Source organism: Bubalus bubalis, chromosome 13 (genome assembly GCF_019923935.1).
Source record: "Bubalus bubalis isolate 160015118507 breed Murrah chromosome 13, NDDB_SH_1, whole genome shotgun sequence".
Classification (NCBI taxonomy): domain Eukaryota; kingdom Metazoa; phylum Chordata; class Mammalia; order Artiodactyla; family Bovidae; genus Bubalus; species Bubalus bubalis.
In genome coordinates this window covers 2,888,693-2,906,163 of record NC_059169.1, presented here as the reverse complement: position 1 = coordinate 2,906,163, position 17,471 = coordinate 2,888,693, and the positions used below count along the sequence as shown (strand labels likewise).

General features: G+C 49.2%; 1 protein-coding gene and 1 non-coding gene across 3 annotated transcripts in view; both read left to right on the top strand.

Annotated features, from left to right (window-relative positions):
- The window catches only part of MYO16 (myosin XVI), a 517,517-nt gene that overhangs the window by 455,205 nt on the left and 44,841 nt on the right, over positions 1–17,471 (top strand). Inside the window, exon 32 of one of the 2 annotated variants that reach the window (XM_044927086.2) lies at positions 5,386–6,411. The exons of the other annotated variant lie outside the window; for it this stretch is intronic. Within the exon in view, the coding sequence (XP_044783021.2) occupies positions 5,386–6,411 (1,026 nt within the window). The remainder of the gene's footprint in view (positions 1–5,385; positions 6,412–17,471) is intronic. 2 annotated transcript variants of the gene reach the window in all.
- TRNAY-GUA lies at positions 3,421–3,492 on the top strand. The gene has a single exon. It is a non-coding gene; the product is annotated as a tRNA-Tyr (tRNA).

Genomic DNA, 17,471 nt, shown 5'->3' with positions numbered 1-17,471 from the left:
AGTATTTTCCATGGCCATTTGATCCATGCTCTGGAATCTTGGCTTACCTTAGGATATTATTTCCTAGTCTACAAGAGGCTAGTCCTGTTTGGGGGGGTGGTCGTTTTCTCAGCCTGATTCCTGCTCACAGAACTCTGAGGCACCAGAACCTCTTTATCTTGTACTGATTCTTCCTTTTTCATTGCAAGCTGATACAATTCCCTTAAAAACTTTGTTGAGTTTCCTGTGAATCAAATTCCACTCCTTTAGTCAAAGCCACATTTACAAATCTCTTTAAGATAACCTCCTCTCTACCTTTTTTTTTTTTTCCTGAAAGATTTCTGTAGGGCAATACCCTTAATATTCTTAGACTGTGATTCTTATATTGTATGGTTATATATCTTATATATACAGTTCTAATATTCTTAGAGTGTCTTGTGGTTTTCTTTCTTTGAAAGGATCCATGAAACACCACCTCGAGTCTTTCTTGGGTCTTAATAAAGTGGTTCATAGTTACGACCTTGGCTTCATCTTCAGATCATATTTTCCTGAAAATAAGCCCGGATTTAATCTCTGCTTACCAGGCATTTCTTAACTTCAGAGTTATCTGCTATCTGGATGGCCCAGGGAGAAACCATCTTATTTTCAAACTCAGAAATCCCAGGCTCCTTTACAGTTAATAGTTGGTCCTTTCTTTAGCTCACCACTTTATTCCCGTGTTGCCCACGGGAAAGTAGAGGTACCCAGGAGTCCACTCGTACACACTGACGAGACCTGTCGTAGACCATCCGGCTCCTCACGCGTGTTGGATTGTGTCCACGTGGCTGCAGGTGACAGGGCTGCTAAGCTTTCCACAAAGGTGCAAAACCGGCCATGTTTCCTTCCGCTTCCAGCATCTTTCTCACTTTGCTTTAAATCTCACCGGGAGCTTTCTTGAAGGTCACACTTCTGCTAACAGTACCGTCAAGATTTCTCCCGTTTCCCAGGGCTCCTGCCAGGCTTTTAAAGTCTGCGTTTCTTGTGAATAGTAGCACTGCGTTCCAGGCTCCAGTATCTGCAGTAGCTGTCTGCTGCTATGTAACAAACCTCTCCAAACTGTAGTGCCTTAAAATGACGAAGACTAGCAGTCTCCTCCCTCCCTCTGTGTGTGTGTGTGTGTGTGTGTGTGTGTGTGTGTGTGTGTCTGTCTGTCTTTCTCTTTTTCTCTGTCTCTGTCTCTCTCTCTGTCTCTCTCTTTCTTTCTCTGTCTCTGTCTCTCTCTCTGTCTCTCTCTCTGTCTCTGTCTGTCTGTCTCTGTGTCTGTTTCTCTGTCTCTGTTTCTTCTCTGTCTCTGTCTCTCTCTGTCGGTCTGTCTCTCTCTCTCTGTCTCTCTGTCTGTCTCTCTCTGTCTCTGTCTCTGTCTGTCTGTCGGTCCGTCTCTGTCTCTCTCTCTCTGTCTGTCTCTCTATTTGTCTGTCTCTCTGTCTTGCTCTCTGTCTCTCCCTGTCTGTCTCTCTCTGTCTCTTTCTCTTTGTCTCTCTGTCTGTCTGTCGATCTGTCTGTCTCTCCACTCTAGCAGTTGGCTGGCATCCTGCAAGCTGTCTCCCAGCTGTACTTAGACGGCAGCGGGGCCGGGACAGCCCACAGGCTCAGCTCTTTGGGTCTCTGGAGTCTGGGCTGGGGAAATGCAGACAGCTGGGGCCTGGGGCAGATGGTGCTCTGTCATCTCTCTCCTCTATCTGGCCTCCCCACAGCAGGGCTGCTTCAGCGTCCGCAGACTTCTCCCGCAGAGATCAGGGCCACCGAGACATGTGTCCCAAGAGAGGAGGAGCCAGCAGGGCCACGCCGCCCCGGCAAGCCTCAGCGGAGGCGCGGTGTTCCTTTCGCCATGTTTTATTCATGGGGCCGGCACAGAGGTCCTTCTAGCTTCCAGGCTCTGGAAGAGCAGCAGGAGCTAAGAATATTGTTGAAGGCAATTTTGGAAAATACAGTCTGCCACACATCCTTTAAATTATTCAAATCTTCAGAACAAGTCTATAATACTAATGTTAAAATTTTGTTTGGTTCATTAAGTTTCTGGGAGAAGCTTATGAGTTGCTGTGCTTTAGCGCATTGAAAGCCTTTGGGATAATGCGCATTAATTACAGAATTGTGCATTTGGGGGTATTTTCTGCTCTTAAAAGTTGGCTGCTTTGGTGAACCCTGTATAATACTGGCCTCCAAAGATGTCCATTGAGTTAGAAAATTAACTTTGTTCTTTTCCATTCTCGTCTGGATGTCTCCCATTTGTTTCATGTTTACAAAGTGCCAGCGTCTGAACTAAGCCCTTTGCACACACCATTTTATTTCTCTGAGATAATTACTGATATCACCATTTTATGCATGACTATACTGAAGCTTCCCTGATAGCTCAGTTCTAAAGAATCTGCCTGCAATGCAGGAGAACCCGGTTTCATTCCTGTGTCAGGAAGATCCGCTGGAGTAAGGGATAGGCTACCCACTCCAGTATTCTTGGGCTTCCCTGGTGGCTCTGCTGGTGAAGTATCCACCTACAATGTGGGAGACTTTGGTTCAATCCCTGGGTTGGGAAGATCCCCTGGAGAAGGGAAAGGCTACCCACTCCAGTATTCTGGCCTGGAGAATTTCATGGACTGTATATCCATGGGGTGGCAAAGAGTCAGACACGACCGAGCGACTTTCACATACTGAAGCTTAGAGGGATGTGACCAAGAGGTCTTCTAAAATTGTAATTTGCATGAATGCCAGAACCACAAGCACGCACACACACCCAATTCTGTGACCCCTTCTTATGGCCTGTATTTTCCCACCTCATTATATATATCATGTTCTAATTGCTATAGAATTAGAAATAACTTTTTTTTTTTTTAGTTCTCTGACTCAGCTAAGAGGGCAGAGGAAGACAGGGAACATTTTCTGTGTGTTCACTGATGTGTCTTAAGAAATGTTGGTTAAACACACAGCTAAATGAATAACAGCATGGAATGCTGGTCCTGCTGGAGCTTGAATGCAAGTCTGACTCCAGAGCCTTTCATTTTAACCCTAAAAGTGGAATTGTTGCCCCAAAGTGAGGTGGAGACTCTCATATGTACAGTCATAATGACAGAAATGCCTGGCTGCCTGCCTTAAATAACTCAGGAACTCAGCAAAATTAGATGTGCTTATTTAGATCAAGACTTCATACAGATTAGCACAATACCAAATTGGTAAAACAGTTCACGATTTTTGAGAAGTTTTGATATTTCAGCAAAACTGTATGTAATTTTCTAAAATTAACGTCTCAGTTTCCAGAGAAATTGTATTCAATAAAATCTACTATGATTTATAGTAAAAATATTAGGAAAAGGACTTTCAGAATTTTTAACTTTAATAAATGTTTTGAGTCATATTTAAATAGTTTTTCTGCCTCTTCCAAAATTAGTTCTAATAGTATGCTCTTGGGCTTCCCTAGTAGCTCAGATGGTAAAGCATCTGTCTGTAATGCAGGAGACCCAGGTTCGATCCCTGGTTCGGGAAGATCCTCTGGAGACGGAAATGGCAAACCACTCCAGTATTCTTGCCTGGAGAATTCCATGGACGGAGAAGTCTGGCAGGCTACAGTCCATGTAGCTGTTGCACGTCCAGGTGGGGCTGCAAAGAGTCGGACGGGACTGAGCAACTAATACACAACAGTATGCTTGTTTGTTTTTCTAAATACAGTCCTTCTTCCCAACTTCAGTTCCCACTTAAGTTCTTAGTAAAATATAACACTCTTGATTTCCCTACTGTTTGTTAGGATTTAAGTATGTTCAGTTCAGTTCAGTCGCTCAGTCGTGTCTGACTCTTTGCGACCCCATGAATCACAGCACGCCAGGCCTCCCTGTCCATCACCAACTCCCGGAGCTCAGACTCACGTCCATCAAGTCAGTGATGCCATCCAACCATCTCATCCTCTGTCATCCCCTTCTCCTCCTGCCCCCAATCCCTCCCAGCATCAGAGTCTTTTCCAATGAGTCAACTCTTCGCATGAGGTGGCCAAAGTATTGGAGTTTCAGCTTCAGCATCATTCCCTCCAGAGAAATCCCAGGGCTGATCTCCTTCAGAATGGACTGGTTGGATCTCCTTGCAGTCCAAGGGACTCTCAAGAGTCTTCTCCAACACCACAGTTCAAAAGCATCAATTCTTCAGCACTCAGCTTTCTTCACAGTCCAACTCTCACATCCATACATGACCACAGGAGAAACCATAGCCTTGACTAGACGAACCTTTGTTGGCAAAGTAATGTCTCTGCTTTTCAATATGCTATCTAGTTTGGTCATAACTTTCCTTCTAAGGAGTAAGCGTCTTTTAATTTCATGGCTGCAGTCACCATCTGCAGTGATTTTGGAGCCCCAAAAAATAAAGTCTGACACTGTTTCCACTGTTTCCCCATCTATTTCCCATGAAGTGATGGGACCGGATGCCATGATCTTCGTTTTCTGAATGTTGAGCTTTAAGCCCACTTTTTCACTCTCCTCTTTCACTTTCATCAAGAGGCTTTTGAGTTCCTCTTCACTTTCTGCCATAAGGGTGGTGTCATCTGCATATCTGAGGTTATTGATATTTCTCCCGGCAATCTTGACTCCAGCTTGTGCTTCTTCCAGCCCAAGTATGTTAGTTAATTGTAAACCTCACTCTTGGCACCATTTTCACCAAGTCCTTTTTAGAAAGATAATCCCTCCGTGCTGCAGTTGTTTGCATTGGTGGGTTGTGTTCGTGTCGCCTGGGCGCCTGCTCAGTTGCTTCGGTCATATCTGACTTCTTGCGACCTCATGGACTGTAGCCCGCCAGGCTCTTCTGTCCATGGAATTTCCCAGGCAAGAATACTGGAGTGGGTTGCCATTTCCTTCTCCAGGGGTTCTCCCCAGCCCAGGGATTGAACCCCTGTCTCCTGTGTCTCCTGCACTTCAGGTGGATTCTTTACCATTGACTCACCAGGGAAGCCCTAGATTATTTCAACAACCCAGCTTCTGAGGATTTCCTATAGGAAACACCCAGGGGGCACCAAGTCTCTGATTTGCGCCTTCTCCCAGTCTCCTAGAAGTCCTGAGGATCTGTCCGGCCAGTCCTCAGTCCTCACGTGTCAGGCCCTTAGAACCCAGGTGTGAGCAGGCTCCAGGGGAGATGGGAGGTGCCCTCCCCGCCACATCCCAGGCCCTTTATCCCTGGCATCCCGGGCCTCCTTATGGCCAGTTTACCTCCTCCTTGATGGGTGGCGGTTGTCCTCCAGCTCCAAGACCAAAACTGGTTTTCTCCTGGGCAGTCGCGGGGAGTGTGGGGAGACCCGGACCCTGCGGGGTTGGGGGACGGGGCCCCTGGAGGGGGCAGGCCGGCGCGGGTTGGGGCCTGGGGCGCGCTGACGCTCCGGCCCCCTCTCTGTCCCTGGCCCAGCTCTCACCCGGCCCCGGCCGCACAGCGACGACTACAGCACCATGAAGAAGGTCCCCCCTCGGAAGCCCAAGCGAAGCCCCCACACCAAGCTCAGCGGTTCCTCGGAGGAGATCTCGGGCGCCCGGCCAGGGTCGGCAGGGCCCGGGGGCGCGCGGCGCAGAGCGGGCGGCCCGCAGCGCCTCCCGGGGGTCCCCGCGCCCCCCGCGCCCCCGGAGCCCGACCCCGAGCCCGTCTACATCGAGATGCTGGGCCGCGCCGGCAGCCCCGAGCCGGCCGAGGCGGTGTATGAGGAGATGAAGTACTGGGCGCCCCCCGGGGACGCGGGCGGCCTGGGGGCGGGCGCCAGCTCGGCGTGCGCGTCGCCCCCCGCGGCCCCCGAGGACGCAGGCGCCGGCGGGGACGCGTGCGGCATCCCCGCGCCCTTCCCCAACCTGCTGGCGCACCGGCCCCCGCTGCTCGTGTTCCCCCCCACGCCGGCCACCTGCTCCCCCGCGTCCGACGAGTCGCCCTTGACGCCCCTGGAGGTGAAGAAGCTGCCGGTGCTGGAGACCAACCTCAAGTACCCCGTGCAGTCCGAGGGCTCCAGCCCCCTGTCCCCCCAGCACCCCAAAACCCCCAAGGGGGACAGCGACCGGCCCGCGTCCCCTGCCGCCCCCGCACTCGCGGGGCCGCAGGGAGCCTCCCCGCCCCCGACGCCCCCGCCCGCGCCCCCCTCCGCCCCACGGCCACCCGCGCACTTCCCCTTCGCGGCCCCAGTGGAGCCCCCCAGGGTCCCCCCGAAGCCCACCTCGGCCCCCACAGGCGTGCCCTGCAGCCCCCTCCCCAAAACCCCGTATTCCCCGGGGAAGACAGCCCGAGGGGAGCCCAGGAAGGCCACCACCACCGGCGCCCCCTCCCCGGCCCCCTACAGCCCCCCGAACTCCAGAGCTCTGGGCAGCCCCCTGGACGAGCTGGCCAGCCTGTTCAACTCCGGAAGGAGCGTTCTCCGGAGGTCTGCGGTGGGCAGGAGGATCCGCGAACCCCAGGGTGAGTCTAGAGCACTGAGCGCGCTGAGACAGGTCCAGATGTGAGGGTAGGGTTGCTGTGCAGAGGGATGTGGTGTTAAGGAATGTGCGGGGTCCCTGTGGGGTCCTTCAGAGCAGGTAGCGGCTTTAAGATCATCTTATATGCAACTGGTATGGCCAAGTAGTTAAGAATGCATCTTTCCATTTTGCAGACACAAGTTCATGATATTAAAAACACATTGCACTAAAACCAGGCTTCAGACAGCCTGGTGAAACGATGGGCATTGGAGCAAAACTCAGCTTGAGCCACTGACTTCCGTTTGCTAACAATATCCGAGTATAACTTGGAAATGGCAGTTGCCGCGTGCTGTTATATTGAGATGTCCCTTTGGGGCATCTTTGTCCTTTGCCCGGGTTACCCGAACACCCTGGCCTCGCTGGCCGTTTCACTTCCATTCCCTGCCTCTGGAGTGGTTACTTCTCAGTTACTTTCTGACGCTCAGTACCACTCCGTGCGAAGCCCAGCCCAGGAAGGCCACTGCCGGGGCCCCCTCCCCCTGCCTCCTACGGTCCGCACCCCCGAACTTCAGGCCTCTAGGCAGCCTCCCCGGAGGAGCTGGCCAGCCTCTTCAACTGTTGTTGCTGGTAAATGATTTGCCTTCTGGTCCCAAGGACCATTTTCACTCCATTCTGTTCTGTCTGCATCTTCTTGCTGAGCATCTCAACTGCTCAGCTGTTGACAAGCCAGTCCCAGTGAGCTCAGGGCTAGACTGTGGCAGCCAGAGACCATTGCCTGTATCAAAAAGTATTTACTTTGTGTCCCTATAAAAGTAGAATGTAGCTATCAAAAAACAAAACAAAACCTCATTAAGAATTTTTTTTGTTGATCTCTTGTTAGTAGCTCACCTCATTCAGATGAGGTTGCGTTTGGGCTCAGATTCTCTTAATAACCACAAAGAACATAGTCATCTTCCAAAAAGCATCTGAAGGCTTTTATATGAAACCAAACTATTTTCCAGCGTTCTGTATTTGGGAAGCGAACTGCAGTAGTATAAAGCATCTTCTCTTAAAACTGTAACGGGCCCCTCGGTCATAATGCCATCATGTAGATGACAGCTAGTGCCATCCTTACTTTACAGACATGGGAGGCTCCGGGGCAAGGAGGCTAAGCACCTTCCACAAGGTCAGGCAGTAGGACCGAAAGTAGCAGCTTACCTGCTCTTTCTCCTAAAGAAAATACATAGCTGCATTGGCTTTCATCATCTGATGAGGTACAAAAAAACCCCCTAGAAAACCTAGGAAATGTTCTCAGTAAGTGAAAAGTACGTCAAGGCTAAGCACACTTAGCAAATGGATGAATAACCTGCTCTTTGTTTACTCTTCAGACTAATAAGCTAATCCTTTGTTTAGCTAGCCATTTCTTCTTAATTATAAGTCATTAATAAAAGAAATTGTCCTTGTAAGTAGGGGATGGCTTGAATTTCACAAGTCATATGTTTCATTCCAAGGAACAAAACAGACTCTAAGAGAAAAGCATTACATGAACACATGAATGTTTGCTTTGCTTTTGGAACTAAAAGTTTATTCAAGCGTCATAAGCCTCCTTTTACTATAGATGAGAGTTGGGTGAATTCTTCTCGGATGTATTCAGAAAAGTGAAGTTAATGATTTTCTAGACGGGTGGCAATCCTTTGGAAATCCCTAAGTCTACTCTTGATAGTCCCTTGGACTGCAAGGAGATCCAACTAGTCCATTCTAAAAGAGATCAGTCCTGAGTGTTCTTTGGAAGGACTCATGCTAAAGCTGAAACTCCAATCCTTTGGCCACCTCATGTGAAGAATTGACTCATTGGAAAAGACTCTGATGCTGGGAGGGATTGGGGGGAGGAGGGGAAGGGGATGACAGAGGATGAGATGGCTGGATGGCATCACCGACTCGATGGACATGAGTCCGGGAGTTGGTGATGGACAGGGAGGCCTGGTGTGCTGCAATTCATGGGGTCGCAAAGAGTTGGACACGACTGAGCGACTGAACTGAACTGAACTGAAGTCTAGGACTCACAGGGAGGACCACAGAGAGGTCTCCAGCCAGGGTGCCCGGATATGCTAATTATATTTCCCCGTGGTGACATTAACCAGTGCCTGCTAACATCCATCAAAACCTCAAGGACACCATCGTCAGTGCAACTCTAAAATTAGAAAGCATCTATTTTCCTCCTGTGGGCTTTTACAAAATACTCTTCACTTAGAAAAGGTTGTCCGGAGCCACTTAAGACTTTCTTACAGATGCCTGCATTGGCAGCTTCTGCCCCCAGCACAGTGGCTGTAGGAGGGCAGCTGCAGTAGGAGAGGCTTGTCCCCACGCACCAGGTGACCGGGGCCCAGCTGTGCGGCTGAGAACCCTGTGATCCCTCATGGTTCGTGACTCGGGAAACTCCTGGCCCACAGCACAGAACGCGTCCTCATGGCATCGTCCAGGTTATTCTTTTAGCATGCAGGAGGGGCTTAAGAGAAGACTGGGAAGGGAAAAAAAAGTCATCACACTGGAGCTAATCACCAGAGCTGCTTATATGATTATTAAAGTTTACACACTGTGATCCAGGAGCCAGGAATCCATTTTCTACTGAATGAATTGCATGGCTGTTAATTCATGATTTACTGAAGTCCTGGGACTTCTTTTAAGATTACAAATATTTTTCTTTACCCTCTTTGTATTTAAAAATGCTCTTCTCTTCACCCGAAAGAGCTTTCTTATCAAAGAATCCAGTGGGCAGCTAATTCTGCCTCAAGGCACCTGAATTAATTACAGCTCGATTCTTGGACAGTTGTGATGTGGGGAAATTGTACCGCAAATTTGCGGAGCATTTCAGAACTTCCCCCCTCGATTCTTTGGAGAGCGACCTTGAAGAGATTATGTGTTAGTCACTCAGTCGTATCTGACTCTTTGCGACCGCATAAACTGTAGCCCGACAGGCTCCTCTGTCCATGGGATTCTCTAGGCAAGAATACTGGAGAGGGCTGCCATTCCCTTCTCCAGGGAAGCTTCCTGAACCAGGTGTCAAACCCAGGCCTCCCACATGTAGGTAGATGCTTTACCGTCTGAGCCACCTCAGTCCAGTTCAGTCGCTCAGTCGTGTCTGACTGTTTGCGACCCCATGGACTGCAGCACGCTAGGCCTCCCTGTCCATCACCAACTCCTGGTTTACTCAAACTCAGATCCATTGAGTTGGTGATGCCATCCAACCATCTCATCCTCTGTCGTCCCTTTCTCCTCCTGCCTTCAATCTTTTCAAGTATCAGGGTCTTTTCCAGTGAGTCAGCTCTTCACATCAGGTGGCCAAAGGATTGGAGTTTCAGCTTCAGCATCAGTCCTTCCAAGGAATATTCAGGACTGATTTCCTTTAGGATGGACTGGCTGAATATTCTTGAAGTCCAAGGAATTCTCAAGAGTTTTCTCCAACACCACAGTTCAAAAGCATCAATTCTTCGGCGCTCAGCTTTCTTCACAGTCCAACTTTCACATCAGTACATGACTACTGGAAAAACCATAGCTTTGACTAGACGGACCTTTGTTGATAAAATAACGTCTCTCTAGAAATAGTCGAGTGTTGACAGTTCCTTGCTTTGGGCTTGAGAAAAGGCATTCAGAGGATTCGCTCCAAACTGCTTTTGGCACTGATTAACACGTAAGGAATGGTGAGTTGTGGATAGCAAACAAGGTCCTGTGGTGTTTAATTATACTCCGTTGCTACTCTGTAGACCTAAATGTGGGATTTCATAACTATCATATTCCTATAGACTCCTGGATAGTCAGCTGGAGGAACACAAAGTCACAGAAGCTCTTGAGTCCAGAATGCAGGTGGACAAAATGTGATGGTCCAGGCGAGGCTGTGAGGACAGCTTGGCGGGAGGCATCTTAGCTGCTGTAGCTGCTGTGGCTAATGGTTTTAATAACCTGTTCAGTCCTCACAAGACGAAACAGTGTCTGCTGTGGTGTCCCCATTCTACAGATGGGAAAACTAAGGCATACAGATTAAACGTGCTCCCCACTTTGAGAGACACAGCCTGACTTAAATGCCGTGATTCTGGCTCTAGAGGTGACGGTCTCAGTTACCTACCCCGTGAGGCCCAGAACTGCAGGGAATTAAAACAGAGGGTAAGGCTTTAAAAAGCAATATTTACTCACCCAAGGTGCAGCAAGTAAGAGTCTTGCAGTTTGGATAAGAAACCTGCTTCATAAAATTCCAAACATGTGCTTCACAGCTCAGGGATACATAAAACTGCAGAATGTGTCCTGGGGGCTGCTGGGCCTTAGAATGAAGAACAACCACGTGTTTAATTGTCTGTCCTTTCTGTTGATCCCATTCATTCACAAGGTGTTTTTCTTCTGATGTCGTATTATGGTTAATATTATTATGCTAATTTTTTTATAGTTGCTTAGTTTCAAAAAATTATGAGACGGAGTTCAAATGCAGAGAGGATACCATTTGCTTCTTGGGGCCACGAGGGTGCGCCATTGCTCCAAACGGTTCCTTCGGCGGCTGGTTGTTTATCTAGAATGTGAAATAAAATGAGCATGTTTTCTGTGTCTGTTGAAAAAGAGCAGGATGATCAGGCATTAACAAAAATGCAGTACGCCTCAGAAACCTGGGGAAGAAAGTGGAGGAGTCTGATTTGCAGAATATGTAAAAAAAAAAAAAATTATTTTGTGACTTTGTGATACTGTGCATCTTTAGTTTACATAATGTAAATAGGTAGTTAAAAATTATATTGGCAACAAGAAACATAGAGACAATATTTCTTTGCATGTATTAGGTGTTTAGTAAATACATTTGATGAAAACCTACCTTTAAAAAAGCAGTTTGCATATAAATATATTTGATAAATATGGCCCTGGGGCATTTTTACAAATCAGAACCACTGCAGCCAAATGGAAATTACTCTTAATTTCAAATATTTTATTTCATTGCATAAATACTCCAAGTAAGGATATTTTGAGTTTTGACTTCTCTGGTGGCTCAGATGGTAAAAGAAACCTCCTGCAATGCAGGAAACCCAGGTTTGATCCCTGGGTCAGGAAGATCCCTTGGAGAAGGGAATGGCAACCCACTCCAGTGTTCTTGCCTGAAGAGTCCCACAGACGGAGGAGCCTGGCAGGCTACAGTCCATGGGGTCACAAAGAGTTGGACACAACTGAGTAATACTTTCACTTGCATTATATAAATGAAATTTTTACAGTGTAATGCTTGATTCCATAAGACCATTTATTTTTTAAAGAATTATTTTCAAAGTTGGCTTTATGGAAAATTTCAAACACATACAAAAGTACAGCGGACTAATGAACTATCTCTGTGACCAATCTTAGCTCATCTCCAGCTTCCTCTACCATCACTCAATTATGTGGAAATATGTCCCAATGTCAGAGCAATTTACTGATAAATATTTGTATAAATTTCGTTAGGGAAGTCCTTTAGAAAAAAAATAAAAGATTTATTCTTAAGTCACTTTAATAAGTACAGAACTGTCGATCCGTTTGAACATCTTAGACTTGATTAACTAACATCATCTTGCTGCTCAAGACAGAAGCTGCCCCTAAGACGCTGGAGCATCATTTTTTCATGATGCAGCTGAAATAATTCTCAGGAGTCAGCTTTCCAACAGAAATCACTGGCCTTCGAGAACTTCCACAGGGTCTGTGAGCACAGCCCCCTCCATGGACAGCTGTGCGGATAACTTTTCTACAGCGACAGCCTCAAGGTGTGAATTTCTAAATGTCATGTCCAAACAGAGCTAAGCATGAAAGATTGATCTCTCAAGTATGTATTACAACTGCATCTTTTCAAAGAAATTGTTTTGATTTGTTTGGGGCTGGGCTGGGTGTTCGTGGCTGTGTGCGCTTCTCTCGTTGGGGCCAGCGGGGAGCACGCTCTAGCTGTGGTGGAATCTCTTGTTACGGAACTCGGGCTTCCGTAGTTGCGGTGCGTGGGCTCACTCACTGCAGCTTCCGGACTCTGGAGCACAGGCTCTGTAGTTAGGGCACATGGATTTAGTTACCCAAGGAGCGTGTGGGGATCTTCCCGGACCAGAGATCGACCCCCTGTCTCCTCCGTCGGCAGGTGGATTCTTGACCACTGAGCCACCAGGGAAGCCCCCATTGCCTCCTCAATCAGTACTGAGTGAGATTTTGAAGCTTCTCTGCCAAATTAAGCGCAATTACTTATGCGTTGTTTGGTAACAAGAAGATGCTTTAAAATCGCTGAAATATCACAGAATTACAGGCGGAAACCTGTGACCTGTACTCAAGGGCAGCGTTGGTAAACTGCCGTTCTCTGCTCCTGGTGTTTGGGGCAGACGTTTCGACGCTTGTCTTCTGTTTCGCCTCTGACGCCTTCTGATGAGATGTCAGCGAAAGACATCCACCCTCCTGTGTAGGGCTCGGCATCCCAAGCTGGGATGCAGGGCTCGGCATCCCCGAGGCGTCTTGCCTACCTGCAGGCTCTTCTAGCTGTGTGTCCTGTGCTGAGCTGTTAACCTCTCTCACTCTCCAGCTGCTTTGCTTTCTCGGCGTGGTGATTTATTTGTTGGGGGTGGTGGCCTGAGGCTTCATGAATGTTAGAAAGGGCGTGGACGGAGCAGGCACATACTTTATGGATGTGTAGTCAAGGGCACTCTGGCTGCCCTCCCGTGAAAGGAAGGCATCCCTCTGCCTTCTGGAACCATTTTAAATCAGCCCCAAGTTTCCCTCGTTTTTCCAAACGAAGAAGTCCTCGGGGAAGGCAAGCTTAGCATCTCTAGCGAAGCAAGTCCTTCGCTCGTCGCTGGGTGGATATATGGAAAGGATGAGCTGTAGCATGTGGCTGCCCTGGCCGGGTCAGCGAACCTGAGCTTTGACACACGCGTGGGGCCCTGTGTGAGCAAAGGATGTCCTGCGCAGCTCCTGGCCCCACCGCAGCACAGGCGTCTCTGTGTTTGGGACTTGCAACCAGATGCTGCAGTGTTCCTCATTCCCCGGATGCCCAGCTGAAATAATCCTTAGTCTGTCTCCCCTTGCAAATGAGCTTTCAACCGGAATACACGGATCTATAGCCAGGCATACCTACGTTAAGAGCACAGAGCTCTTTGTCTTCCGTGTTAATTGGACATTTTCTTTTAAGTGCCTGATATTTGTTGTGAGCGCTGTGACCTTTCTCTCCCTGTTTACAGCACCTCCTCTCTCAGTGCCCGAGAGCTCTCACTCAGGGAAGTTGTGCAACCAGGGCCCTGTACCCAGGACTTGCATTAACTTGTAGAGCTAACTCCCTTGTAGTCATCCACCAGGCATTCACTTGATGCAAGCCCAGGGCTTGCCCCCGGGAATCCAGAGAGGAGAGAGAGAGCTCTGGGTGCCCTGCCCTCTCCAGACAGGGCGGGCGGCAGATGGGTCCGCCCCATTTCAAGGTGAGGTTCTACCTGGGGGGCATAGACCCCCCCCCACCGTGGGTCTGTGACTGAGCCCCACGTGGCCTGTGAACCCCAGCGGTGTGCTCGGGCCTTGTTTGGGGAGAGGTTGACCAGACTTCATCACGGAGCGTTGATGAGCAGGGCACGGGAGGGGGGCACAGCTGGCGGCCCCAGAGCAGGAGCTCATTGCTGCGGTAGTGTCTCGGAGAGCCTCCCGCCAGGGCTGACCCGCGAGCAGGACGCCTGATGGGCGATGATGGGGGCAGGAGGCGGGGGGCTGGGAGTTCTCCAGGTTGGTGCAGAAAGAGGGGAGCAGGTGGGGCAGCAAGAGGAGCCCGTGTGTGGGGAGCCCTGTCTCCGAACATGAGTTCAGGGTACCTGGTCCTGTTAGCATGCGGCCACGAGCCTTGAAAGGCTTCCCTGGTAGCTCAGTGGGGAAGAATCTGCCTGCCAATGCAGGAGACCCAGGCTCCATCCCTGGGTCAGGAAGATTCCCCTGGAGAAGGGAATGGCTACCCACTCCAGGATTCTTGCCTGGAGAATCCTATGGACAGAGGAACCTGTCGGGCTGCAGTCCATGGGGTCGCAAAGGGTCAGACACAACTGAGTGACTAAACAATAACAATGTTCCTTCAGTGTAAGCTTCTCGACAGAGGCCCTTTCTACCCTCTCGTCCCACAGTCTGCTCTCTGCAATGTCAGGGACCCACAGCACCCAGGTGAGGCCAGAATAATTCCTCTGGTTCGGAAGGATTGTTTCCTGGCTTTCTGTCTGCTTTGTCTCTGCCTCTGTAAGGCTCTGCTTGGGAACAGCTCCCAATTACAGGTGAGCAGCCACTCACAGCAGTTCCTTTCACTTGCAAGACGCTCACCCAGCATCTTGCCTTGAGGAAGTGCTCTACTGCAAGCCGAGTGTCGGTCCTGGGAGTGCGGCGTCTCGGATGCCTGCTCAGGACTGGCCGCATGGTGAAGCCACAGGGACCTCTCCCCCTGTCCCAGGGGCTGCGCTGAGGGCTGCTCGGATGGTCAGCGGTGATTCGCAACAGACAGCACGATCCAGGGCAGGAGAAAGGTGTGCACGTGTGCTCAGGCGCTCAGTCGTGTCCAACTCTTTGTGACCCCATGGATGGAACCCCCCAGGCTCTTCCGTCCCTGGAATTCTCCAAGCAAGAATACTGGAGTGGGTTGCCATGCCCTCCTCTAGCTGATCTTCCCAAATGAGGAATTGAACCCCTGTCTCTAGTGTATCCCACGCTGGCAGGATTCCCGGGAAGCCCAGGAGAAAGGCACACAGCCCAAAAAAGCCGACTTCATCTGTCTCTACAGCAACTGTTTATTTCCTAGATTATGTGGCTATAGAAACAGATATAGCTGCAGATATAGATATTCAGACATATCTATATAGAGATATAGATACTGTAATGGCAAAATTAGAAGCACGGCTGAAAACAACAACAAAAAAATGAGCGTCAGCCCCATACTCAGATCCCTCAATAAATATTTGTTGGGAGAATCTTAAACTCAAAGGCCTCCTGAGCTTGCTACTTCCTCTGGACGTGGCTGCTTCCTTCTTCTCTGAAACCCAGGCATCAAACCAAGCAGGGAGTTGTGGCAATTAAATATTTAGATCAACCTGATCAAAAAGTTACCCGGCGAATGGTGTGCAACTCTCCTGGGAAATTTCCTTCACGGCTTGGCTGTGAATCTACAGCCGCCAGCATGCCGTCAGACCAGAGATAGGGAGCATGCATAAGTAGTTCATCATTTCTGAGACAGCCGGAGGACGCAGAGGACTCATCCCAGTTGGACTGTTCTCGGTGCGCTATCCAGGGGGAGGAGATCTTTTGTACCTGGAATTCTGGCGGGGGAAACAGTCAGTCTTTTCAGAAGTGGATTATCTTTCATAAGCAGTACATATTTTTCATACCATCAACCCATTAAAGCAAGTAGCCATTGTGTGTGGGAGGGGGTGGTCTCTAGACTAGATTTCAAATTAAACTCCCACTGGGGGCTCCTAGGAGAAACCCGGTGCTTTATCCTCTAAGCCACTCAGCGACTCTCCCATAGCTAGTTAATAAAGACCTTCCTGGCTATCTGCATCTCATTATTGCCACAGAATACAGTCCCGGGGTGTTCTTCCTTTTGTGAAGAAATGCTTAGAAGCTACAGGGTGCGTGCACGTTTTCCTGAAGATGACCTGGATCACCGCTGTGTTCTCTCTCTCTCCTTAAGTGTATTGGAAGAGAAAAACCCATTTCTCAACTACCTATGAGTGTTTAGGGCCTTTATGCCGACCTGAATCATTTTTGTGATTAATTCTCAGATTAACCTAGAAAATCCCACGCCGCCTGAGAGCTCGCCGCTTTCAGCGTCATTTCACCAGCGCTGCACCCTGTGAGTCAGCAGCCGCCTCACACCTGCTGTGTGTGCAGCTTCTCGGGCCTTTTCTTTTGCTGCCCTGGTTTTCACGTCTCCCTTTTTCCGATTTCTTCTTGAAGTCTGTAATGCTCATCCTTAGATGTCGAACACTGGCAGTTACTGGGCATTGCAATTTTACATGCAGCTGATACATGTTAATTGTAATAAACCGACCAGTGACAATGTCACTTCCCTCCCCACGCATATGACTCATTCTTAAAATATGCAGGAACCAAACCATGGCTGTGAGAGTTGGACTATAAAGAAAGCTGAGTGCTGAAGAACTGCTACTTTTGAACTGTGGTGTTGGAGAAGACTCTTGAGCGTCCCTTGGACTGCAAAGAGATCCAACCAGTCCGTCCTAAAGGAGATCAGTCCAGAATTATATTCATTGGAAGGACTGATGCTGAGGCTGAAACTCCAGTCCTTTGGCCACCTGATGCGAAGAGCTGACTCATTGGGAAAGACCCTGATGCTGGGAAAGATTGAGGGCAGGAGGAAAAGGGGACGACAGAGGATGAGATGGTTGGATGGCATCACCGACTCAATCGACATGGGTTTCAGTAAACTCTGGGAGTTGGTGATGGACAGGGAGGCTTAGTGTGCTGCAGTCCATGGGGTCACAAAGAGTCAGACACGACTGAGCGACTGAACTGAACCACGGCAGACGTGAGCTAGATCTGAGCTGACACACGTTTACGGTGGAACACTCAGGGTACGATACCTGCAAATGTGTGCATCACCCAAACTCCTGCAAAACCTGCAAAAGAGTTTCTTCACACCTCAGACTCTGGCTCAAAATCAAACACACTCTTCCCCAAAAATGTCCACTTTAAAGAATGGAGGGACTGGCGTGTACACTATGGGTGCAACAGGGTAATTCCCAAGCAAATTGGCGTGTTTTCCATCTTGGTTTTATTATTCTCTTTTGAAATGGAAAGATCCAGGAAGGAGTAAGTAGGAGACAGAAGACTTGGACAGAGCGGTGGGTGGACACTGCCCCTATGCAGGTGTGTCCATGTTACTGAAACACAAACCAAAGCTCAAAGCCCTTAAATCACTCCTGAAGTCACGTCTGCTTGTTGGAGTTAGTTCCAGTTCCCAGGTGAGCTCACCTGGATGGGGTCAGGCTGGTTTAGGAGCAGAAAGGGGTACACACCAAGCACAAAAGACCAAAGCACGCCAACTTCCCAGGTGGCTCATCAGTAAAGAACCTGCCTGCCAGT